Here is a 24,534-nt window from a genome sequence, read left to right as displayed (position 1 = left end):
GCATCTTCGTGTTGCTGACTCCTTATGCCTTTGGGCAGGGACCTTGTGCCTCTCTACCAATGCATGAGGGTTCCAGGCCTGCTTGCTTGAGCCTAATTGAGTTGGGTGATTGCCCTCCTCTTCTCTGCAATAATTTTTTCTCGATCTGTTAATAAAAAGCCATTAAACTTACATGTACTTGGGACTGTGTCTGCATAGGGAGCTGATGCGAGGTGAAGAGGGCAGGCCTGGTAAGAAGTTAAAGAAAGTGAAGATGCGGAAACTGGAGAGACCCCCTGAGACTCCCACAGTAGATGTGAGTTACTGTTTTTTGCTTGGGAGCCATCTGATAGAGCTGCTTATTTTGGGGTGCCTGCAGGTAAATAGGAAACCGAAGAATGAGCATCATATGGTTGGAGCTCCCTCACAGCCCAAAGAATAAATGGCATTAGAGAGGCTTCAGACAAAGACCCACTGTGTCCATTGGGTCAGACTCCCTAGCTCTTGGTGAAAGGGTTTTACTAATAAAAATGGCTTCTTGTTGGATGCCTTTGGCCACTTGGAAGTTGGGTTTGATGCTAATTTGGTAGTCATCTGTGAAGCCTCATTTGTACTAGTGAATATAAGGGTGGCTAAGAAAGGACTGTTAGTTATCTAAATAAGTGAAAGGATTCCAACTCTTCCTTCTTTCCACTATAGCCAACAGTGAAATATGACCGGCAACCGGAGTACCTCGATGTAACAGGGGGGACCTTGCATCCCTACCAACTGGAAGGGCTGAATTGGCTGCGCTTCTCTTGGGCCCAAGGCACAGATACAATCTTGGCTGATGAAATGGGTCTGGGAAAGACTGTGCAGACAGCAGTGTTCCTGTATTCCTTATACAAAGAGGTGAGAGCTGGGAGGTCACTGCCCAGGGAGATTCTGCGTGATTAGTGATTGCAGTCGTCTAATGCTCTTACTGTCTCTGTTTGTAGGGCCACTCAAAGGGACCCTTCTTGGTGAGTGCGCCACTGTCCACAATCATCAACTGGGAACGAGAATTTGAGATGTGGGCCCCAGATATGTATGTAGTGACCTATGTTGGGGACAAAGACAGCCGGGCCATCATCCGTGAGAATGAATTCACTTTTGAGGATAATGCCATACGTGGAGGCAAGAAGGCGTCCAGAATGAAGGTACAGAACTCTGCTTTAACACAAGCCTAAATTGAGATGCATTTGACTGACTTTCAGCAGCTGAGGTTCAGATACTCTGCTGTGCCTGAGAACTGATTATGCTTGTAGTTTCCAAGGGGAAATAACTGCAAATTGATGACAAGTGGACATTCATACTCTTACTGTAGACTGTTTAAACACTCCTGCTAGTCTGAACTGATTTAGTACTGGAGAAAGATAGTTGGCTAAGGTAGACCTAGGCGAGTCCCTCTGTCTTCCCTACTTAACCTATGAAGTTGTGCAGCTTTTCGACGGATCTAAGTTGATGTCAGAATTGCTGCTGTGTATAAAAGAAGTATACAAAAGTATGAAACTTTTCATCTTGAAGAATTGGCTGACAGGCCATACCGAGACATGTAAGAAATTGCATTTTGTGCTGAGACAGGAAGGAAGACTCTGACCTAGGTGGCTACTTTTTGTAGAACTGAAATCTTCCTAGTAAAACCAAGATGGAAGCTAAAACATTTTCAGTGGCAGAGGCAGGTAGACTCATTTCCTTCATTTGAAATGGAACAACCTTAAGTCCTAATAATAATTTAAAATTTCATGGTAAACTATTTATCTTTCAAAGTCTTAACTTTCTGATGAGCCACTCTTCTCCAAATCTCAAAATCTAAATTCTCTAACATGCCTCTACTCTCTACTTGTTAAACATCTTTGTTAGGGTATTTGGTATTTGTTCAAAAATAGCAGGTACTGAGGGGGTTGGGGAGACTTACATGTGTTGAGAGCAGTAAGGAATTAAAAGGCTGAAATTACTCGGGCAGCATTTTGAATCTTGTGACAGGAGACTGCAGGTATGAAAGTTTTTGATGTGGTGTTGACCACAGCTCATAAGGATAACTTTATGGAGGAACCTTACATCCTCTATCCCATTACATGTTCATCCTTTTCCTTTGCAGAAGGAGGCTGCTGTCAAGTTCCATGTGCTTCTCACCTCCTATGAATTGATCACAATTGATATGGCCATACTAGGCTCTATTGACTGGGCCTGTCTCATTGTGGATGAAGCTCACAGACTGAAGAACAACCAGTCTAAGGTACAGAGAAGCATAGGTGGTTCATGGGCATGGCATATGTTGCAGGGGAGTGAGACAGCTCTTAGCCATTTGTTCAGTTGTAAATTTGGTGTGTTATTAAAAAGAAAAATCAACAGCCTGCATTTGGAGATCAAGCACCATTGGCAACAACTTTACTTATACAGATCACTGGTTAAAACAGCTTTATTTCCAGGTGAATGGGCAATTGGTCTAGATTGAAAAACAGAAAAACTTGGATGTGGTTGTTGCTCTCAAATACAAAGTGATTTCTCTGAAAGCAGATCAAATACCTGCGCCACCTCTATTCTGTAAAGGTTTACTATGCTGAGCATAAAACATGCTCCATGAGCAGAATTGCCCTGCTCATGGCTTGTTCTCTGCATTCATCTAGCTTTGTAGCAGAACTAATTAGGTGTTACAGTAACTGAAGGTGGGCAGAGGTGTTCAAAAATGCCTAGCTACGTGCTGAAAGCCATATCACTGCTTTAATATGAGGCTGCACCTTAACTAAGCATGTTTGAATTGAATAGAGTTGACTATACTTTCTTAATCCAGCCCCTCCCTAGGCCTTGTGCCCTAATTCTGGTGTCGATTTGTCAGTCTTCAGCTGGATTTGACTGCTCAGTATGCCAAAAGCAATTATTATTGGAAAGCTGGTTTTAGACGTTCTTGGAGACTGTTAAAACAAAATTGCTGCTTGATTACTTTTTTTGTTTGTTTGTTTTTTAAATGGCTTTAGTGTTTTGGATCTTGGCATGAGGTATCTTCCTGAGACATCACAGCTGTGCATGTAGTTCAGTTTCTAGGTCTTATTTTATTGTAGGCCCTAAGACTGGATGCCATTCTATGCTTAGCATTGAAACCATTGGAAGTAGGAATGAATACTTACTATTAATATTCATTAATTGAAAGAGGATGTAAAGGCTCAAGGTCACACTATGACACTATGCAGAACTGTTAAATCTTTTTCTACAGCAGTTTACCGTCCTATAAGAACAGCTTACAGGTGTTTGGCTGCAAGATAGATAGGTCAGATGCTTCTTGACAAATTTGGGTCATCTCCTAAAGTTTTGCAGATATAATTAGTAACTTCCACGTTTGATTCTTAAATAAAAATATTTTAACTATAACTACACAGAAAGATAAATTCCTGTAGAGGCCAGTAGAAGTACTCTTCCGTTGCAATAACCAAAATATAAGTGATTTGGTTTTCGTTTGCCATCTAGTACAGCTGCTTTCGTTAAGCTTGACCTTGTATCATACTGAGTGTAAGATAAGCAAAGAAATGGCCAAACTCATAAATAAATTACTGCTTTAATGTCAATTTGTGCAGGTGAACATGGTACACTTGTGCTTTTCAGTGCAGTACTTTAACTGCTCACTACATCTGTCTGGAATTACTTCATTTTTGTGAAAACCAGTGCAAATTGCCTTCAAGACACATTGGCAAACCCTTGGCTCTTTTTCTCCTCTGCTTGTTCAGAGCTCTGGAACACTGCCAGGAGTGATATGAATAGGAAGAGTGACTTAGTTATTTCTAGAATTCTCAAGTCAGAGTAGTTGTAGGAATGTGGAACACTAATTTAGCAAGAAAAAATACATAGTACAGCAGTCTAGAAATGATTGTGGTCTGAAAGAGATTGTAACTTGTAAGAGCAAAGGAAACCTACTAGCACCTGATGGCTCGGAGGATTTGCCGCAGTCATGCTTTAGCTATGCAGAACAATGATCCAAATAAGATCAGTCTAGTAACCCTGACTGGAATGTGAGCTACTTGGAACTCTTGTCCAAACAGCTGATGTGATCTAAATTGAACTCTAGATTGGTGTCAACTTACTAGATTTATTTTTTTTTTGCAAGCCTATGACTTAATAAGTCTTTGATGTATTTGTGTGTGTGTTTTGGTTTAGTTTCACACTTTCTTCCCTGCTCTCTCCTTTCCAGTTCTTCCGTGTGCTAAATGGTTACTCCCTCCAGCACAAGCTGCTGCTTACGGGAACTCCCCTGCAGAACAACCTGGAAGAACTGTTCCACCTGCTGAACTTCCTGACACCTGAGAGATTCCAGTATGTCTTGCAGTGCAAGTCAGCCTGCCTGTCTTGTCACTCCTTCCACTCACTTGCTCTTTTGCTTTTTCCTTTGTACTATTTGCTGAGTGTCTGTTTCCCTGCAGTAACTTGGAGGGTTTCCTAGAAGAGTTTGCAGATATTGCCAAGGAAGATCAGATCAAGAAGCTGCATGACATGCTGGGCCCACATATGCTGAGGCGTCTCAAGGCTGATGTTTTCAAGAATATGCCATCTAAGACTGAACTCATTGTCAGAGTGGAGCTGAGTCCCATGCAGAAGTGAGTGTGGGGATGAAGAGAGCACCTGCTGTTGAGCTACTGTTTTTCTGCTCTGCAGTTCCAAGAGGATGCTGAACAGCCTTATCCTTACTCTGCAGGGTTTTCTGCACAGTGGGCTGCCACTAGAGCAGAGAAAGGACTAATCCTGTGCTCTGGGATAAAGAGATAGTGAGTGCCACTGGCAGAGCCTAGGTACTAATGCCAGAGGCTGTGCAGAAGAGTAGGTTAGTCATTCTCATGACAACTGTCTGAGTTGTTTTATTTTCTTTTTTGTTTTCAGGAAATATTACAAATACATTTTGACAAGAAATTTCGAGGCACTGAATGCACGGGGTGGTGGTAACCAAGTCTCATTGCTCAATGTTGTTATGGATCTGAAGAAGTGCTGTAACCACCCCTACCTCTTTCCTGTGGCTGCTATGGTATGTCTAGTCACTTATTCTGTATAAGCAAATTACTTGCTGGCTATTATCAGGAAGCCAGTTAGCTACTTAGATGAAGCATGGAAGGGTTTCCATTTCTCTCCTTTTGCTTCTGTGTGGTTTTTTTCATCCTGTCTTTATTTAGACCCAACATGCTGGAAGGCCATGTCTTTTCCAGCACATTTATATGATAGGTAGGAGATATCTTTTGACTCATGTGAGGTGGTGAAGACTGTGAGAACAGGGACTAAGTAAGAAAAGAGGAGGATATGTAAGAGTCAAATTGCAAGAGAACAGGCACAGGATAGCACTGATGTTTCATGCAGGCAGTGCTATGCCTTGCAGTTGTACCAAGCTAAGTGACCAGGTGTGAGCCAGCATCAGCTGGGGACTAAGACCAAATTGGATCCCTTCAAACTGCTTTTGTCCCTTGCCTCCTATTTCGTCTTTCTCTTTCTTTTTAGGAAGCTCCAAAAATGCCAAATGGCATGTATGATGGTAGTGCACTTATTCGAGCCTCTGGAAAGCTGTTGCTGCTCCAGAAAATGTTAAAGAACCTGAAGGAAGGAGGTCACAGAGTGCTCATATTCTCTCAGGTATATGGAGAAAAACCTTTAGGCTTGGAATACTTTTTCTGAGAAGGAAGTCTGTTGATCTGGTATCCACGTGTCCCTCACTCCTCTGTGGTGATGTTTTCCTTATATGCAGATGACTAAAATGTTGGACCTTCTAGAAGATTTTTTGGAACACGAAGGATACAAATATGAGCGGATTGATGGAGGAATCACGGGGAACATGCGTCAGGAGGCTATTGATCGCTTCAATGGTATATAGTCGCCTACTTTTTCTGTTAAATGAAAGCTTGCCTTGTATGTGCTTAATACTCATGGGATTGTTGTGCCCCGAGTCTTCCATTGCTTTCCTGGAATCTTAAATTAATAGCAAATCCTTGTCACGTGATGTAGGTCAATTACAAATCCTTTTTTGAGTACTGCACACTCCTGATTACTTTTGTTCTCTTTTTATTCTAAGCTCCTGGAGCTCAGCAGTTCTGCTTTCTGCTTTCAACTCGAGCTGGGGGTCTTGGTATTAACTTGGCCACAGCAGATACTGTGATTATCTACGATTCAGACTGGAACCCCCACAATGATATCCAGGTGAGTCTGAATGGGATCACTCATTATGGAGTAATCCTGAGGAAGAGGAGTCATGAAATCATCAGAAAGAGTGAAGGAGTGTGAGACTTCCCTTCTAGATATATGCAAAATTAGAGCAGTGAGGATGGATAGAGATGGGGAAGTGAAATAGTAGAGGAATCTTCTAGAGCATAGCCTTCACTGATGGTAAGAGCGAACGTGAAGGCAGGTGGGAGGCTTGTGGAGGTAGGTGGGGTATATCAGATTACTGCTTATGCAGCTCTAGATTGTTCTGAGCATATCTCTTTTCTAGGCCTTCAGCCGTGCACACAGAATTGGACAGAACAAGAAAGTGATGATATATCGCTTTGTGACAAGGGCCTCAGTGGAGGAGCGTATCACTCAGGTGGCCAAGAAGAAGATGATGCTAACTCACCTGGTAGTGAGACCAGGGTTGGGCTCCAAGACAGGCTCCATGTCCAAACAGGAGCTTGATGACATTCTCAAATTTGGCACTGAAGAGCTCTTCAAGGATGAGGCTACTGAGGGGGGTGAGTGCCTGGGAGTAGAGCTGAAGGGAGTGGGGAGATCTGGCTCCTTATTTAGTGAGAGACTGTAGACACAGTGCTGATTATAGCTCTACAGAGGGGGTCTAGGGTGGCATTCCCCTTCGTAGTCTATTGAGATCCATACAGCGACGGTGCCTGTACTCTTCCTTCAGGGGATAACAAAGAAGGCGAGGACAGTAGTGTCATCCACTATGATGACAAAGCAATTGAGCGTCTGTTGGATCGGAACCAGGATGAAACAGAAGATACAGAACTTCAGGGCATGAATGAGTATCTCAGCTCCTTCAAGGTGGCCCAGTATGTGGTTCGTGAGGAGGAGATGGGGGTGAGTATGAGGTGGATGTCAGCTAATACATTCTCCTGAGTCATCGATGGAGGATCAATTAAGTTAATTGAGCTCTGAAGCTTTTAAGGCCAAGCAGGCAGGCATATATCTGCTATGACAGGCTGGGACTTGGAGCACAGGGCCCTAAGTGTGTTACCTTGCTGGCAGGAGGAAGAGGAGGTTGAACGGGAAATTATTAAGCAAGAGGAGTCAGTGGATCCTGATTACTGGGAGAAACTGCTCCGTCACCATTATGAGCAACAACAGGAAGATCTGGCCAGGAATCTGGGCAAGGGCAAACGTATTCGCAAGCAAGTTAACTACAACGATGGCTCGCAAGAGGATAGAGGTACAAATCCACAGAACCCTGAGGGAAAAACGGGTGTAAGTATGTGTTGCTGGGAAGTAACGGAGTAGCGTCTCAGGCTCACGTGCTGTTTTTCTTTCAGACTGGCAGGATGACCAGTCAGATAATCAGTCAGACTATTCAGTTGCTTCTGAAGAAGGAGATGAAGACTTTGATGAGAGATCTGAAGGTAAGTTCTACTGGAGCCAAAGTTCCTGGGTTGCTTTGAGCGTGGAAACAGCTGGGACTTGATTTGGGCAATTGATACGTTTTGTGGTGCTCTCCTGCTGGGGCAGTATTCACACAACAGTATGCATTGTCTCTTTACTTAGCTGCATTTCTCTCTTCAGCAGCTCGTAGGCCTAGCCGCAAGGGCTTGAGAAACGATAAGGATAAGCCTCTGCCTCCCTTACTGGCCCGTGTGGGAGGGAACATTGAGGTAAGTTGTACCAGGGAAGGCATTTGCATCCCAGCTGCTCCTGTATTCCTCTTGCCATATCTGTCTGTCTGCTCCTTCTTTCTAGGTGTTGGGTTTCAACGCTCGCCAGCGGAAAGCCTTCCTCAATGCTATCATGCGCTATGGAATGCCACCTCAGGATGCCTTCACCACTCAGTGGCTTGTTCGGGACCTCCGTGGCAAGTCAGAGAAAGAGTTCAAGTGAGTTTGCAGTAGGCAGGAATGGAAGGCTGACAGCAACTAGACCTGTCGGGGAAGAATGAGAATTGGGCCTTTCCTTGGAGACTACATTTCCTTAATGTATTTGTTGATTCTTTGTGAGAGAATGAAGTATAAGCTGGGGTCGTTGCTAACTCTCTTACTTGGATCTGACTCTTCAGTCACCAAAAGTAAATGCTTTTATAGGAGTAGCATGGCTCTACAAGCATGTAATGAGTACTCTCCCAGAGTCTTTCTTGGGCTTATGATTGTTTCTGACTCAAGACTCTTGAGTTAGCTGTATGTCCTCTATGTATGTAGTGATTTCTATTAGGAAATTCTCCCTTAAAGAGCCTGAAGCCCCAGAGCTTACTATGAGTTAAGAGTCTTGGGGTAATTTCCCTTATGTGCTGGAAGGGATCTGACAATGCTTGTCTCCAGATAATCCAATTTATGGACAAATCGCTTGTCTCTCAATCGTTGCAGGGCCTATGTCTCGCTGTTCATGCGCCATTTATGTGAACCTGGAGCTGATGGTGCGGAGACCTTTGCAGATGGGGTCCCACGGGAAGGTCTTTCTCGACAGCACGTCCTTACTCGCATTGGGGTCATGTCCCTTATACGCAAAAAGGTAGGTCCCAGCAGAGCAATGTGGCCTTTGCTGGCCATACATACAGCTGTAGTCGCTGGGGTCTTGAGTTGGAGTTACCTCTTCTTTCACATCTACTATTGTGTTCTCAGTGGTCTGCCTATTCAAGTGTGAATGAGTTTTGTATGACTCCTCCATCTTTCTCTCCCTCTTGTGCAGGTGCAGGAATTTGAGCATGTGAACGGCCGCTGGAGTATGCCAGAACTGGCAGAGATAGAGGAGAACAAGAAACTTTCACAGCCCAGCTCACCCTCTCCCAAAACTCCAACTCCTTCGACACCAGGGGATACGCAGCCGAATACACCGGCCCCTGTTCCTCCGCCTGGTGAGGGCTCCCCTCTTGCAGAGTCCTGCGTCCTGACCTTAGCCTGGCTGTTCCCCTCACCGGAGCTGTGGTGATGGGGTCTGTGGGTGGACGCAGATCAACTTACTCTCATGTTAGGAGGGCTGCCAAAGACATTTGCAAGCCCTTAAAGGCAAGAGAGGACACTGGCTTTCCTGGGGTGAACTGGCATCAGTGAGAAGCCCAGCATTTGTAGTGGGTAGGAAAGGGGAGGGTCATGTTAGTTCAATTTTGATGAGCCTGAACTCTGCGAGCAAAGAAGTGGTCTTGGTAACAGGGAAGACCTTACTGATTTGTTTCTCTTTTGTCTGCTGTGCTGCTCTGGCATGGGGAATACACAGAAGATGGAGTAAAAGTAGAAGAAGGAGCAAGTACTAAGGAGCAAGGAGAGCCTTCTGAACCAGAGAAGGAGCTCAGTGCCTCTGCTACTGAAACAGAGGCCCCTATGGAGGTGAGTTTTGGCTTTTTTGCCTTGTAATTTCTCATGTGAATTTCTCTACTTCTGCCCTCTCTTCATTTCAGCTGAGGCAGAGATGAGTTTTTAGAGTGATACTTGAAGATAATCCTCTGGTCCTCAGAATTGGCCTCACAGTTTTGTGTGTCTTTACTTTTTAAACGACTGTGACTGCGTTCTGTTGTCGTGTACTGCTATACTTTGTGTCTCACTGCTCTCTGTCCTCAGCAGTGTGCTCAGCCTGGGGAGACACCGCCCCAGGAAGCAAAATCCCCAGTGAACTCCACAGAAGCAGATGAAAAAAAAGTAGAGGAAACAGAAGTGAAAGAAAGACCAGATGAACCAATGGAAGTAGAAAGCAAAGGTACAAAGCACGTGATCATAAAGAAATAGGCTTGAATGTAGAAAATCACTGGGAAGTTGCAGAATAGTATTGGGTTTCACTGGTCGAAGAACAAAACTCTTGACTTGCTATGTTCCCGTGCATCTCATGTTCCCCTTCTTTCCTGCAGCTGACGCGGAAAAAGTGGAAGACAGAGCAGCTACTGAAAATCCCCCTGACCCTCCTATAATCACTCTGGATGAGAAAGGTGAGGCATGATGACTCCCTTCTCTTCGTTAACCCTTCTTCTGCAAGGATTCATTGTGGGTTCAACTTGTTGCACTATCTGCCGTGTTTGTTTTAATAATTTCCTGTGTGTACAGATGAGAAAAAGGACGATGATAAGAGAGATGTGGTGATGCTGCAGAATGGAGAGATGCTGAAAGACTCAGTAGATGAAAGGCACAAGAAGGCAGTAAAGCAGCGCTTCATGTTCAACATAGCAGATGGTGGTTTCACTGGTATGTGATCTTTATCTGCTTGAACTTGTTTATAAGCTCATGCTTATGTTTGTGAAGTAACTTCCAACTGTTCTTGTGTCTCTCACCTTTGCAGAGCTACACTCCCTCTGGCAGAACGAAGAGCGGGCTGCCACCGTCACAAAGAAGACCTATGAGATCTGGCATCGGCGTCATGACTACTGGCTCCTAGCTGGGATTATCAAGTATCCTTGCCATGAGAGACACATTCTCCCACCTTGCACATAATTTGTCACGGTGAAAGTGACCATTCTGGATCTGACTGGCATAGGTTAAGTGAAAGAATGTTTTATCTTCACAAGAGTGAAAGTGATGGTGGGAAGGGGAGCTTCCTGCAGCATAGCTAAGACTTAGCAGGACATAGTTCTCATTCCCCTCCCTTGGCTCCTGTTTGTCCCCTCTCTGTACCCCCTTTCCCCACTCCCTCTGGAAAACAGTACTGCCTGGGCTGTGTATTATTCCCTTGTTTTCACTGCGTTTGTTTGCCTGAGCTCATCCCATCTCAGTCATGGCTATGCCCGTTGGCAGGATATTCAGAATGATCCACGTTACGCCATCCTCAATGAACCCTTCAAGGGTGAGATGAACAGGGGTAACTTCCTGGAAATAAAGAATAAGTTTTTGGCAAGGAGATTTAAGGTAAGGATTTATCTTTAGTGCGATAACTGCCTGGATCTCTAAGAACAGGTTCTTGGAGTTCTGAGTTTTCACCAAGAAAGTGAAAGATGTAGGCAATGCCTTTTGTTTTAGGGGTAATAAAAAAAGCACTATATCTCGGGATCATGCAGTTGCTCCATGATAGGAGCTTCCTTTTTTTCTGGAAATGGTATTTGGGGGTGCTCTCTATGCAAATGTTTATTGAACAACTGGTAAGTAAGAGGCTTAAGGTTCAAGCAGCTGTTTTCATCACAGCTTCTGCTTGGTCTGCTGCAACCAGATCAATGTTTTGGGGTAAAACATTGATCAACTATAGATTTAATGGTAAGTTCAGCGCTGATAGGATTCCAGCTGATTTTTCCAAATGCTTACAAGATTTTAGACTCTTTCTATAAATAGGATGGAATACTTTTCCCTTGGGTTCAAAGAGTAATTGCTGTCCCATTTGCCTCATAAAGAATGTGTAAAAAGAATCAGAGGAGGAATGAAAATACTAGAGGAGTTGTAGTCTGTTAAACCAAATGTACCCTGGGGTTTTTTTTTGTGTATCTGACTTTGCTTCATGAAACCCTTATTGTTTCGGGCTACTTAGTAAAACCAGCTGGTGAAAGGAGATTCAGCTACACAATCTCACTTTATGAGATGGTGGGGAATTGGATCAGGAGAGACTGGGGGTACAGACAAGGCTTCCTCTCAGTCAGCTGCTGAAAGACTCATTCCTGCCCCACCTTGCAGCTCCTGGAACAAGCACTGGTGATCGAGGAACAGTTGCGGCGAGCTGCCTATCTGAACATGTCCGAAGACCCATCTCACCCATCCATGGCTCTGAACACACGTTTTGCAGAGGTGGAATGCCTGGCTGAGAGCCACCAGCACCTGTCCAAGGAATCAATGGCTGGGAATAAACCAGCCAATGCTGTGCTGCACAAAGGTAATGCGGTGTGTTAAACGGGCAGGATCGGTGTTCGGCAGCGCTGTCCCCTCTGGGGTGTCCCTTTCCCGTCCGAACAGATGTCCCTTTCTCTTGTAGTTCTGAAGCAGCTGGAGGAGCTGTTGAGTGACATGAAGGCAGATGTGACTCGTCTGCCTGCCACAATCGCCCGCATCCCACCTGTGGCAGTGCGCCTTCAGATGTCAGAACGCAACATCCTCAGCCGCCTGGCCAACCGCAGCAGCGAGCCCCCGCCGCCGCCCCCTCCCCAACAAGTACGTACCCGCTCTGGTCAGTAAGGGAATTCCAGGGGGAGGGGCCCTCCGTGGGCCCGGCTGGGCTCTGGTGACCAGCCCGTGAGTCTCAGGTCCTCCTCTCTCACCCTACAGGTGGCCCAGCAGCAGTGAGTTCCTGGCCCAGTGCTGTTGACCTTTCGGCCAAGCTGAAGTGACTCCCCTAGCCCACCCCTTCACACTCTACCCCTCTGCCTGACATTCCTGACTGGGTGCTGTTTCCCTCCATGGAAGCTGCTGCTCAGGTCTCTGGAAGGAGAAGAAACTCCTTCCTCTGCAGCCAGCCCGTTGGAGCAAGGAGTGTGTTTAGGAGAGAGGGGGATGGATGTATGATGGACTCTGTATATAGTGACTGGAGGCCCCAGCGCCATGTCTGTTACATGGAGAACCTGGCTGCATTGCTCGTTGCCTCCGCCTGGAATTCCAGTTTCGTTCTTAATTTTATTTTGAGTTTGTTTACTGAGACAAGTGCGCAGGCAAGACCAAGCAAAAGCCAGGACAGAGACAAAGCTACCTCCATCAAAATCCTTTTTAATAAAAAAACTGACCGGACTTGTCAATTAATAAGCAGCTTGAAGACAAAAGCAAACAGTGAAAAACCAACAAAAAACAGAGCAAAACGTTGATAAAACTGAAAAATAAAATTTCCTTGTATTTTATTTTGTTGTCTCTAGTATCGTGAGTGTACTGGGGTAAGTATGTGGTCTCAGCATTGAAAGAAGAGGTAGTCATGCCTTTTTGCTCTATCGGAGCAGCTTTTGGGGTATCCTACACCTCTGAGAAGGGCAGTAGATGCCCCAGCCCTGGCAGTGTTTAAGGCCAGGCTCCATAAGGCATTGAGGAACCTGGTCTCAGGAGTGGTGTCCCTGCGCCTGGCATGAGTGTTGGGCTAGATGATGCTTAAACCTCTGCGCCCCTACCTTACCAGTCTGATTCTGTAACTCCTTTCCGCGCTGCGGCTGCACCGCGCCTTTCTCTGCTGCCTCCTTGGGCTGTTTGCCGCCTGCCCGGGCTGCAGGACCCGCCCGTGGGTGCCCGCGGCAGGAGCGCCGCTCCCTCGCTGCCGGTGCCGCCGGGACCCTCCCGGTGCCGCCGTTCCCGCGGCGGGGCGGGCGGCGCGCGCCGCTGACGCTGCCGGCAGGGCCAATCAGGGGTCAGGACGGGCGGCGCGGGGGCGGGCCCGCGGCGGCGCGTGCGCCGGGGCGGCGGGAGCGCGGCACGTGCGGCGGGGCTGGCGCGGCGCGGCCATGGGGCGGAAGCTCGATCCCACCAGGAAGGAGAAGCGCGGCCCCGGGCGCAAGGCCCGCAAGCAGCGCGGGGCCGAGGTGGAGCTGGCCCGCTTCCTGCCGCCAGGTAAGTGCGGCCTGGACCGGCCCGCGGCCGCCCCGCGGCGCCTGCGGCCGCCTGACCGCCGCGTGTCTTCCCGCAGAGCCGGAGAGCGGCAGGAAGAAGCTCTCCAGTCACGGCAGAAAGAGGTGAGGGGGCGGTTCGGTGGGCGCGGTGTGTGGGCCGGGCCGGGGCTGATGGCTGTTTCCCCTCCCGGTGCAGGGCTGCGAAGCGGCGGCTGGCAGCGGGCAGCGGCCCGGCGGCGAGCAGGCCGCGAGGAGGAGGAGGAGAGCGGGAGCCGACGGGTGAGTGGGAGCGGGTCCGAACCGGGCTGGCGGTCCTCAGTCCTGCTTCCCCCCGGGCGCTGCCGCCGCCATCCTTCTCTGGCGTCCTTTTTAACGCAAGGGACGCGTGGAATTTCATTATTTTAAATCACAGAATCCTGGAGCTTCCCGAGTTGGAAGGGACCCACAAAGATAGTTAAGTTAGCTCCTGGCCCTGCACAGGACCACCCCAAGATTCACACCACGTTCCTGAAAGTGTTGTCCAAACCCTTCTTGAGCTCAGATGGACTTGGTGCTGTGATCACTTCCTTGGGAACTTGTTCCAGTGCCTAAACCTCCCCCCCTCCCCTGACACAACTTTGATTGCTGTACCCTCAAGTCCTGTCATGGGTCACCACAAAGATTAATGCCTGCTCCTCCTCTTCCTCTCATGAGAAAGTTGCAGACTGCCTAGAGGTCTCTCCTTAGTCTCCTCCAGGCTGAACAGACCAAGTGACCTCAGCTGCTCCTCAAACAGCTTGACCTCCAGACCCTTCATCATCCTGGCCTTCTTTTGGGCTCTCTGTAATAGATAATAACAATGAGTTTTATCTGATTTCTGGTGGCTGCCATGCCAGGAGGCAGTGTTGTCTGAAGAACTAGTCAAAGGTCTCTCTTCTGTGTGTTAAGTCCATTTTTTACTTATTTTCTATTCACAGCAAGGTTGTTGCAGGCTGCTTTTATAGCTGAGTCTTTTAAGTCTGTGTGTTACATCTTGTGCAGCTCAGGAAACTTTTAAAGCAGAAAGAAGGAAGGATAGACGGGGGTTCGGGACAGAGGATACTATAGTATGTCAGAGCAAATAACCATAAGAATTTTGTGGCAGTGTTTTTATTTCATAATTATAGTTAGATCTCCTGAAAGGTCCTCTGGGGGAGAGGTAGGAACATGCCCAGTACTTTATGAGATGTAGAGAGCCAGTCCCTCCCTCTGGACAGGCAGCTCAGGACTCGGACTAAGGCCTTTTTGTGTAACAACTGAAAAAGCAGAGCAGCTGATTTTGGAAATAATGCCTAACTTTTGACTGCTTCTTCTGCCTCTAGCTGAAGAGCAGCTGTCCCCACAGAAGGATAAACGTGCTGTAAAGGCAGCAGGACAAACTGCCCGTGGCCGTTCTGGCTTCAGTGATGGCAATTCCAAGTGGCTGGCTCCAGCCAAAGCCAAGAAAACCCAACCTAAAGGAAATCATGTGGAATTATCCAGTGATGGTGAGGCGGAAGAGAGCAGCTGGGAGATGGAGGAGGAGGAGGATGGGAGCAGTGAGGAGATGGTGGATGATTATGGTGCCTCATCATCAGAGGAAGAAGAGGTAGGAACGTCTTGCCCTCAATTACATAGTGAATACTTGATGTTGGTGGCTAAAAGGACCCCTCGGGCCTGGGGGGGAAGGATGGCTTTAGTGGCAGTGGGTGGTGAGGTGGTGGAGAACTTTCCCCTTTTTCCTTCACAAGAACGATTTAAAGTTTAACAGTAACAGCTGATTCCAGCATAATATTCAGTGCTTTTGTTTGTTGTCCCTTTTAAACAGAGCAAGTAAATTTCACAGATGTGGGAAGTAAGGGGATGACTGGATATTTTTTGATTAATCTTTTGTCTCTATTTAGCTGCTCCCTATTGAAAAAGCTGCCCTGAAGCAGAAGCCTGACAGGTGAGTGTGTAGAGCCTTTCCTGAGGAAAGAGGAGCCTGTGCTGTTATTCTTGTCTTCTGTGCCATCTTAGAAATGGTAGTTGAGAAGCATCTGTGTGATCCTGTTCTTTGTCATTAGGGAAGGCCTCAGTGAAGATGACAGCGAAGAGGAGGAGGAAGACGAAGCAGAAGAAGCAAGCAAGCAGAAAATGGGACAGAAGGAAGAAGAGGGCCCTGATCTGCAGCTCAACCTGGATATAGATGAACAATTTAAACTGCCAACTAGTGAAGAGATTGAGAAGGAGGATATCCTTTTTATCTGTGACATCCATAAGCCATGTGCATGATGCAGCATGGGGCCTGAATATAACCAAAGAGCTTCCCTTGGACTTTTATCATGCATATTGCTTAGCAAAAGTGTCTCTGCGTGACAAGGTATTTTTAGCTGAGCTGTCCTAATAGATAATGTATAATGTTGTGCTTCTCTATAGCACAGTTAGGAAATCTGTGACGCCCTGTATGGGGCTTGGAACCTGCCCTAATTTCCCTTCTAGTCCTAAATACATATAGATGACTTATTATGTGGTTTGTTCCTCTCTACCTTGATTTTCCTGGTGGGTGTTTTTATAACCCATTCCCAGAGTTTCTGATGACAGCAATTCTAGCATCCAAAGTTCTTGCTGCTGGACTTGCTGATTTTAATTTCCTGCCTTCCTTCTTACTCTCCTTTATACCGCTTGGTTGCCCTTGGGGAATTTCTGGTCTCTTTTTCTTCTGCAGGTAATGCTTTCAGTATTAAAACACTACTTATGCTGTTTTTTTGTTTTTTGGTGTTTTTTTTTCTGTTTTTCTCTGTTTACCTAAACTAATTCTTTTAAACACCCTCTAGTTCTGCCTTGTGAACTTTTTTGTCCAGTTTCATCCTTTGAATCCTGCATCTGCTGAGCTCTGCTGGCAGCAGTATTCCAGCAGAGCCTTTCTGGCGCAGGCACTGCTGCCACGCGCGAGTCCAGCGCGGCTGATTGTACTTGTAAAGAGCCCCTGGGCGAGTTCCTTGGCTGTTGGTGATTCCTTGACGGTGTTCCCACCTGCTGAGCCGCCTGACCTGCACGTCATTCACCAGCGCATCCAGGGCAACATGGAGGTGCTGCAGGACTTTGGGGTGAGGCGGGAGGAGGGGCGCTCCCGGCAGGAATACCTCACGTTGCTGCGCCGGGACATGGCCGCCTACTACTCCTACAGCGACTTCCTGCTCGCCAAGCTCATGGACATCTTCCCGCTCCCTGAGGTGGGATCCTGCCCGTAGCTGTGCTGACTGACAGGGCTTGGCTGCCTCCCTGAGAATTCATTCCTGTCTCTGTTCTCTGCCCCTCCTTCCATCCAGCTGATAAACTTCCTGGAGGCTAACGAGGTCCCGCGCCCTATCACCATTCGCACCAACACGCTGAAGACGCGGCGGCGGGACCTGGCACAGGTCAGCAGGAGCCGGTGGCTGTGTCCTGAGCTGCCTGTCCCACAGAGCAGCGTCTCAGTCCCCTCCCCTTGCCTTGCAGGCTCTCATCAACCGGGGCGTGAATCTTGACCCCTTGGGGAAGTGGTCGAAAACGGGACTTGTGATTTATGACTCCACTGTGCCCATCGGTGAGATCACCTTTGCCGTACAGGGCTGAGCTCACCCGCTCCTGCTTCCCTTTCTTTCACGTGTTATCTTCTTCTGTTCTGCCTTCCCTGCCCAGGTGCCACCCCAGAGTATCTGGCTGGACACTACATGCTGCAAGGAGCCTCCAGTCTTCTCCCTGTCATGGCGCTGGCTCCACAGGAGAATGAGCGCATCCTGGATATGTGCTGTGCCCCAGGAGGCAAGACCAGCTACATAGGTACCACCCTGGAGCCTTGGGAGGGCTCCTCTGTCAAGTGAGGAGTTTCCACTGGTCCACACAGAAAGGGGGAGTAGAGGGGGACTGAACTCGAGGAAAGGAGGGGGTGGCTGTCACTGGAGACAAAGGTACATGAGGTTTTCAGCCCCTTGCTGGTGTGTTTTGCCCTCTGGCAGCTCAGCTTATGAAGAACACAGGGATGATCCTGGCTAATGACAGCAGTGCTGAGCGGCTACGTAGCGTGGTAGGGAATTTGCACCGCCTGGGAGTCACCAATGCTGTTGTGAGTAACTGCGATGGACGCCAGTTCCCCAAGGTACGTTCCTGTTTGCAGTGCTAACCCAGAGCTCCTGTGCTGTCCCTTTAGTGACTCTCCAGAGTCACCTGTCACAGGAGGATGAGCAGAGCTGCTGGGGAGTGTGTTTGTTGTTTGATACAGAGGCAGGAAGGTGGACAGCGAGGAGGGAGGAGTTTTTCCTGCCTTCCCAGTCTTCTGGTTTCCCTTCTAGTCTTGGCCTTGTTTTGAGTCCCCAGCTGTGGCCATAATTCCGAATCTACATCTTCCTGTAGGTTATTGGAGGGTTCGACCGTGTCTTGCTTGATGCTCCTTGTAGTGGAACAGGCGTCATTTCCAAGGATCCTGCTGTCAAAACCAACAAGGTGGGTGACAAGTGCAGACTCAAGTATGAGTCATGAGAGGAAGGCCTTTGGGGGCAGCTTTGTTCTTGAGAGATACCTACAATACATTTTTCCTTTTCTTTCTTATTCTATGTGTTGTACCAGGGCTAGTTTTTTGACACTACTTCTGCAGAAGACTCCAGACTCTTGTACATTATATGTGCTTTGCTCTCCTGTTATTCTCTCATCCACAGCAGAGGCCTGGGGTGCTTCCCTGTGCCTGTGGCATCCTAACCTTTCTTTCTCCCTCAGGATGAGAAGGACATTCAGCGTTGTGCCCACCTGCAGAAGGAGCTGATTCTTAGCGCCATAGATTCGGTCAATGCTGCCTCAGAGACAGGGGGCTACATTGTCTACTGCACTTGCTCCATCATGGTAAGTGCCTTCTACCACGATGTGCTGTGGTCACCTCCTCCTCAGGAGATGGTGAGTTTTGGATCCTAATGCTTAGCCTCTGGCAGGTGGAGGAGAACGAGTGTGTTGTGGATTATGCCCTGAAGAAACGCAATGTCCGTTTGGTGGCCACAGGCCTGGACTTTGGCAAGGAAGGCTTCACCAGGTGTGTGCTGGGTTACAGGCTGCACGTGTGACTGCTCCTGGGTGGCCAGGTTTGAGCAGAGGCATTCTATCACTCCTCACCCGACTTCTTCCTCCAGGTTCAAGGACCGTCGCTTCCACCCGTCCCTCAAGTCTACACGGCGTTTCTACCCCCACACACACAATATGGATGGGTTCTTCATCGCTAAGTTCAAGAAGTTCTCCAATGCCCTCCCGCAGGCACAGAAAGGTAACGTAGTGCTGGAGCTCAGCTGAGCTGGCTGCTTTCCCTGCAGAAGCCCCAGGGTTCTCACAGCGCCTTTCTCTCCTTTCAGATGAAGAGCCTGCCGTGGAAGCGGCAGCTCCGTCCGCTGTCCCTGATACAGTCGTCACGGAGCCTCCGCCAAAAAAGAAGAAACTTGAGGAATCAAAAGCTGACAAAGAGCAGAAGCTGCCCCAACCTGCTTTGAAGAAGAAATGTTCATTGCAAGCACAGAGGAGACCCTTGAAGGCTGTCCGGCCTTTTCCCAAAATGATGCGGCCTAAAGTCCCTGCCAGGAAGAAGAAGCATAGAGTGAAAGCGAATGGACAGTGAGAGGAACTGCTTTTCCACGTGCTGCTCCCTTCCTTGGAGAGCAAAGGCTGCTGCAGCTGTGTGTACCCCCACTTTGCTGCTCTGTGCAGATCATCTCTGCAGCTCTGAGCACCTGGGACAACGATAGCCCCCTTTGCTCCTTTCCGTTTTGCATCAAGGACTGATGCACTGATCCATTAAATGTTTTATACTCTTGCTCAAGTCTTGTTCTTTTTCCTTGGAACACGAAATACAGAATTCTGCTGTGTCCCCTTATTCCTTTGCAGCAGAAACCCCTCTTACTCCCAGGCGATGCTCTGGCGTTTCTGGAATACAGAATTCTGCTGTGTCCCCTTATTCCTTTGCAGCAGAAACCCCTCTTACTCCCAGGCGAAGCTCTGGCGTTTCTGGTGTCTGTCCTTACTCCCTATAACGGGGATGTTTGTGAGGAAGCAGTGGGAGCTGAAATCCTTGCTGCCTGCATGAAGGCTGTGTTGTATGGAGCTGTCAGCTGAGTTTTGTCTGGCTAAGGCTCTAGCCCAATGGTTCCCTGGTTCCCCGTTGTCACTTAGTTCATTCTTGTGACTGTCCCCATTTCACCATTTTTCTAGTCCCTAGCAGTGTCTCAGTTCTTGGCCTCCCAGGCTTGAGCAGGGATTACTTTTGGTTTGTGGAGCTGTACAGTGAAGTTCTTTTTGCCTTTGTGTTCACCCAGATGCAGCAGCTTCTCCTTAAGACACAGTGAGCAGTGGTCTGGGCTGTTTCTGTTTAAACATCCTGCTCTGCTACATGTGAGGCTGCAGCTTTCCACTCTATTGATGCCACCAGGCACAGAGTGATCAGCAGAAACTGAGGGAGCCTGCTGTGATGGGTGCCCAGGGAAACACAAAACAGCACTTAAAAAACATGAGCAACAAAAAAGGCCTCATCCTGTTCTTGCTCCCTGGCCCATCAAACCTGGGCTATGCTGGTGGATTGTCTGCCCACGCTTTGGTGGGTCACTGGCAGCTGGTCCTCAGGCTTGAGATCTGTCTGCTGCCTGCTTCTCAGGCCTCCTGTCCTGCTTGCAGGCTAGCCCAGCTTGCAGTAACTAACAGACCAGCAGCGTGCAGGGAAAAGGGCTGGGATTAGCTTAATGCCAGGCCAGGACAGATGGTGGTAATTGGGAGCAGGGCTCAGCCACACAGGCACAGCAACCAGCAGCCAGTCTCCATCTGACTGCCTCCTATTTATTCCTCTCTCCATTTCCCATGCTCAATTCTCCTTGATTTAGCTTGATGCTTCCCTTTCTCCTCCTTCAATCCTTCCCCTCAACATCCCACAGTAAAGTTTGCTCTCATAATCTTCCTTGAAACATTGCACGATAAACTTTGCACGCTCCTGCAGTTTCCCTCAAACATCCCATCACAGATCTGCTCTTTCCCACGTAGCCCATGATAATGCTGCTTTTTTATCAGTTGTGAAGGTTCTGGCTGAAGCCCTTCAAGGTTGCACTTGTGTGATTCCTGCAATGGTTCAATCTCTCAGTGTCTCAGGAGTCCTGCTCTTTGTTACAGACTTTGTTATCTTCTGCTTTTTAGGGCTTATCTATCTGTTTGTTTTATTTACTATAACCTTGTTTGGAGTGGAGGGGGGAAACTGACTATCATTTTGTGTTGAATAGCCACTAAACAAATATCTTCATAGCTGAAAATTAACTTTTTCCCCATGCTTCCCCATGCTTCCCCATGTGAATTACGTCAGGGAGGAACCTCTAAATGCAACTGTCTCACTTTGGGCTTGTATCTGGATTGTTGGATACAGAGGACCCAAGGGATTATTTTTGGCGTCTTTCAGAATAATTAAATATATGCTAGGTGCACCCAAAGGAAGGAATTGCTGCTTCAAAACTGCATTGCCAGTATCCCCCATCTGCATAAAGACTGTAAAACTGAGAAATGTTCAGAGAGGACAAATGCACCTGAAGTTTTGGTGAGAAAAGCAGCAAAAGCCTCTTTAAGCCCAGGGCCTGTCCTTTCGGGAGTGATGCTGATCTGTCCCATGTTGTTGCTGCTGCCTGCTGAGGCAACCATGTGAGTGTGCAGCCTCAGCTTGAGAACCAGTTTATCCTGATAACCCCATCAGCAGGGACAGAGTTTTCCTGGCTGGGATTCCAAGGTAACAGTCTGGCTTCCAGCAATGTCCAAATTATGATAGAATTTCAGCCCTGAAATGCAGGAATAACCGCTGCTTTAACTGTGTCAAGAAAACTCTCTTGCTGAGCATTGTTCCAATCACTTGGCATGCCTGCAAACCTTTTGTTATAGCTGGGAAGAGATGGGATAAATTTTCATCTCTCTTTGGTGGTTTGCTCTCCCGTTCTTGATTTCAGCTGTTGCAGTTATCACTGCTCAGAGAGATAATGTTGAGTCTGACATTGAAATGCCAGCACTGAGCTTCAGAGGCAGTACTGGGGATGCAGCAGCTGGGGACAAAGCTTGGTGGTTTCCTCTGCATTCTGGTACAAGGCTTTGGTCACATTAGGCTTGTGATTGCAGCTGCCTCTTACTCTGGGAATCTTTTGTTACCTGAAAGCTGAGATTTCTGGAGAATGTGACTGCTGGATCATCTTTCAGTACCTTCCTTTAATGTGTTGTAATATCTGAAAGCTGCTGATAACGAGGCTTTCAAGAGCTGAGACAGAGCAAAGCAAGAACCGAGGCAGAGCAAGGATTGAAAGCAGACCTGAGGGGTAAAAATGCTGTCACAGATGAAAAGCTTGTTGAGAGATGTCGTGATATCTGTTCCCCTGTGCTGCGTGCAGTCCTGTCCCCACACTGGGAGCCTGCTGGAGAAGCCGTACCAGGGCACAGTGAAGAACAGCCAGCTGGCAGCTCCTGCTTGCAGGCTCCAGCAGCTCCCCTCTGCACGCCGGGAGGGAGGCAGCCCTGCACTGCTGCACCCTTGGCTGGTGCAGGAAGGAAAATGAAGACTTCTGGGGACAGGAGAGTGTAATGGAAAGAGAAGAGACTCCAGTAGCAACGGGGGTCAGTCACTGAATCCAGTGATGTCATGTGCTGTAATGTCTGTCCGGGCCAGGCGTGCTGCCTCTGGCTGCACTGCCTCGTGCCTGGCTGAATCTGGAGGAAGGGGCTGAAATCCTGCACTGCACATTTCAGGGATTTGGGAATGAAATCTGGATCTTCGTGCACACACTGCATTGCACATAACACCCAGAGATACAGACGCTTTTGTAGGGGCTGAATCCACAACTGGCCAAAGTCCCATCAGTGGGTCTTGCTCCCCCAGGCTGTCCATCCCTGCTAGGGAGGATGTGGAGAGCTCCTGAGGAGGATGTCTGCAAGTCCCACCTGCCTGATGGAGTCGGGGGGAGCTGCTGAGAAGGTGAAGTCAGTTGGGTCCCGGGCTCTAGTACTGCCTAGAAGTGCCTTCTCATGAAGACCTGGCTCCAAAACTCCCCCCTGGACTGGTGTTTGTATATTTTTAGAAGAAAATTCATTCCCTCCTTTGCTGTTAGACAGGAACATTTCTTTGTGTTAAGTGTGGTGATCACCCAGCCGCTGCTGGCAACTGCTCCTCTGCACCAATTTCTCCACATTTGCACCCAAATCCAGGCAGCTGACTGGGCTGATGACTTTGCTAGGCCCAAAAGTTATGTGTGCATTGCAACACCTCCCTCTGGTTGTGGATAGAAGCAATTTTATGGGTCAGTTTTAGTGGAGAATCTTGGAAGTTGGAAGACTTGAGAGTTTACACAGAAATTCTTCAGCAGTGCTGTGCAAGGCAGAAGGTACCATTGAGGCACTCAGAGGGAAAGAGGAGCAGGGAGATGGGGTACAGACACACCAGGGAGACCTATGCCTTACAAAAACAGCCTCTGTGAAAGCTGTGGAGCTGATTTGGACAGGTTTGACCTGTGAAGTGCCTTTGCAAGGAGGATGTGTTAGCTACCAAGAGCTTCTGAGATCTGGGAAAGGAGGAGCATCTCAGCCTGGTAATGGATGTTACAGCTGGGCAAATGCAAAGGAGAGAGGTGATTTTAATAGGAGGTGGCCACCTGGGGAACCTACCTTGTTCTGCCCATGGAGGATAGTGGTAGAGACTTAATCTCTTTTTACTGTGCTGTCAGCAACTAGGGACAGAGTCCCACACAAGTACCTGATCTGAACTACAGGCATTTGCGCTGTCTGTTTTGCACAGGGTCAGAAAATGCAGTGTTTCTTTCTTGGCCTTAAAATCTGTGAAAGATAAATACCACCATATTTGCAAGTAAGTGTCTTTTTTTCACATTGGCTACAGGTATGATTTTAAGAGCTTTAATGAGCAGCTCTGCATGTCAGCAGCTGCAGCCCAGCAGTGCCACTGTTGACCCTGAGCTGATAAACTGGGAGCAGGAGCAGTGCGAGGGTCTGGAGAAGTGCCAGGTGAACCAAGAGGGGAAGGTGAGGAGAAGGAGCTGTTGTGCTGCAGTGAGATTGAGGCCCGGAGGAGAAGTGCTGTGGTCCCCTGGGTAGCAGGATTGTCTTTAGTTCCTGGGCTTCTGCAGGAATAAGTAGAACAAGTTGGCTCTTTGCCCCAGTCTGCATCAGTAGGAATCCTTTACCCCAGCAAGTATCCCAAGCATGGGAAGTTAAAGAAAAAAGGAGGGCCCACAGTGTCTCCTGTCCAGGAGGCAGCAGGAGTGTTGGTGGGAAGAGGTGCTGGAGGTCTGTAGCCTGGTCCCTGTAAGCAGGGCTGTCCTGGCACTAGGTCACATCACTGGATTCGCACAGCTGAGCCCCAAGAACCACCACAGACAGAGATCCCACCACCTGCTCCAGTGCTGTGCTGGCCTGCTGGTAAAAAAAGCTTTTCCTGATGGATGGCAATGCCTTCCTCTACTGGCATTTAATTAATCAGCTCCACTGGCTGGGTTTCCCCAGCTGGACAGGAGCAGGACAAGCAGAGCTTGGGAAAGCACTTGCTGCACACTTTGTGGCATTGCTCTTGCCTGTGCTCTTCACTGGCTGCACGCAGCAGCAGATCCCCCTGCTCTGACCTTGCTGGCCCAGGTGCAGGGGGGGTAAAACCAGGGCTGTGTGAGTGGGAGGATGCTGGCAGAAAGCACGGGCTGCCAGCCACACAGGCAGGCTGTGGCAGCAGGAAGGAGGGAGTCAGTGATGGCTGAAGGTCACATGCTGGGAGGTTCCAGAGCTGGAACTGTCACTGCTGCTTCAAAACAAGCTTCTTGACTGGGATCCCTCTTGTCCATCTGTCCTGCTCTTTTTCCTGCGTGTTTATTTGGTAGTATTGCTGCCAGGCACATTTCTCCCTACCAGCTGCTGTTGCAGCTGGCTTTATGAATTTGGGGATCTCTTCTGCCTGCCCA

The 24,534-nt window shown here is 48.3% G+C and overlaps 2 protein-coding genes and 1 non-coding gene across 23 annotated transcripts in view; all 3 read left to right on the top strand.

The window, feature by feature from the left end:
• CHD4 (chromodomain helicase DNA binding protein 4) overlaps positions 1 to 12,883 on the top strand; it is a 28,210-nt gene extending 15,327 nt beyond the window's left edge. For 7 of the 21 annotated variants that reach the window (XM_072925959.1, XM_041714606.2, XM_072925954.1 and 4 more), the window contains 27 exons: positions 199 to 295; positions 679 to 870; positions 957 to 1,157; positions 2,099 to 2,236; positions 4,181 to 4,302; positions 4,410 to 4,583; positions 4,864 to 5,005; positions 5,470 to 5,601; positions 5,714 to 5,831; positions 6,038 to 6,162; positions 6,455 to 6,692; positions 6,863 to 7,035; positions 7,204 to 7,384; positions 7,461 to 7,571; positions 7,732 to 7,820; positions 7,906 to 8,039; positions 8,523 to 8,667; positions 8,845 to 9,010; positions 9,370 to 9,479; positions 9,711 to 9,846; positions 9,995 to 10,072; positions 10,188 to 10,325; positions 10,420 to 10,528; positions 10,850 to 10,982; positions 11,736 to 11,931; positions 12,031 to 12,222; positions 12,321 to 12,883. In XM_072925959.1, coding sequence (XP_072782060.1) covers positions 199 to 295; positions 679 to 870; positions 957 to 1,157; positions 2,099 to 2,236; positions 4,181 to 4,302; positions 4,410 to 4,583; positions 4,864 to 5,005; positions 5,470 to 5,601; positions 5,714 to 5,831; positions 6,038 to 6,162; positions 6,455 to 6,692; positions 6,863 to 7,035; positions 7,204 to 7,384; positions 7,461 to 7,571; positions 7,732 to 7,820; positions 7,906 to 8,039; positions 8,523 to 8,667; positions 8,845 to 9,010; positions 9,370 to 9,479; positions 9,711 to 9,846; positions 9,995 to 10,072; positions 10,188 to 10,325; positions 10,420 to 10,528; positions 10,850 to 10,982; positions 11,736 to 11,931; positions 12,031 to 12,222; positions 12,321 to 12,382 — 3,832 coding nt within the window. In that variant the 3' untranslated portion in view covers positions 12,383 to 12,883. The remainder of the gene's footprint in view (positions 1 to 198; positions 296 to 678; positions 871 to 956; positions 1,158 to 2,098; positions 2,237 to 4,180; positions 4,303 to 4,409; positions 4,584 to 4,863; positions 5,006 to 5,469; positions 5,602 to 5,713; positions 5,832 to 6,037; positions 6,163 to 6,454; positions 6,693 to 6,862; positions 7,036 to 7,203; positions 7,385 to 7,460; positions 7,572 to 7,731; positions 7,821 to 7,905; positions 8,040 to 8,522; positions 8,668 to 8,844; positions 9,011 to 9,369; positions 9,480 to 9,710; positions 9,847 to 9,994; positions 10,073 to 10,187; positions 10,326 to 10,419; positions 10,529 to 10,849; positions 10,983 to 11,735; positions 11,932 to 12,030; positions 12,223 to 12,320) is intronic. The other 14 variants (XM_030267103.4, XM_030267104.4, XM_072925966.1 and 11 more) reach the window with 12 other exon arrangements.
• LOC115497825 (small Cajal body-specific RNA 11) lies at positions 9,038 to 9,176 on the top strand. The gene has a single exon (XR_003963402.1).
• Positions 12,884 to 13,392: 509 nt separating the features above from the next.
• On the top strand, positions 13,393 to 19,382 carry NOP2 (NOP2 nucleolar protein). Its single transcript, XM_030266974.4, has 16 exons — positions 13,393 to 13,577; positions 13,654 to 13,699; positions 13,773 to 13,855; positions 14,917 to 15,182; positions 15,478 to 15,521; positions 15,640 to 15,806; positions 16,589 to 16,788; positions 16,885 to 16,974; positions 17,054 to 17,141; positions 17,237 to 17,377; positions 17,554 to 17,693; positions 17,948 to 18,037; positions 18,308 to 18,430; positions 18,517 to 18,614; positions 18,712 to 18,842; positions 18,928 to 19,382. Exons 1-16 carry the CDS (start codon positions 13,472 to 13,474, stop codon positions 19,185 to 19,187), a joined length of 2,073 nt encoding a protein of 690 aa, XP_030122834.4. The 5' UTR covers positions 13,393 to 13,471; the 3' UTR covers positions 19,188 to 19,382.
• Positions 19,383 to 24,534: the final 5,152 nt, after the last annotated feature.

The sequence above is a fragment of the Taeniopygia guttata genome, chromosome 1 (genome assembly GCF_048771995.1).
Source record: "Taeniopygia guttata chromosome 1, bTaeGut7.mat, whole genome shotgun sequence".
Taxonomy (NCBI): domain Eukaryota; kingdom Metazoa; phylum Chordata; class Aves; order Passeriformes; family Estrildidae; genus Taeniopygia; species Taeniopygia guttata.
This window is presented reverse-complemented; position numbering and strand designations above follow the sequence as displayed.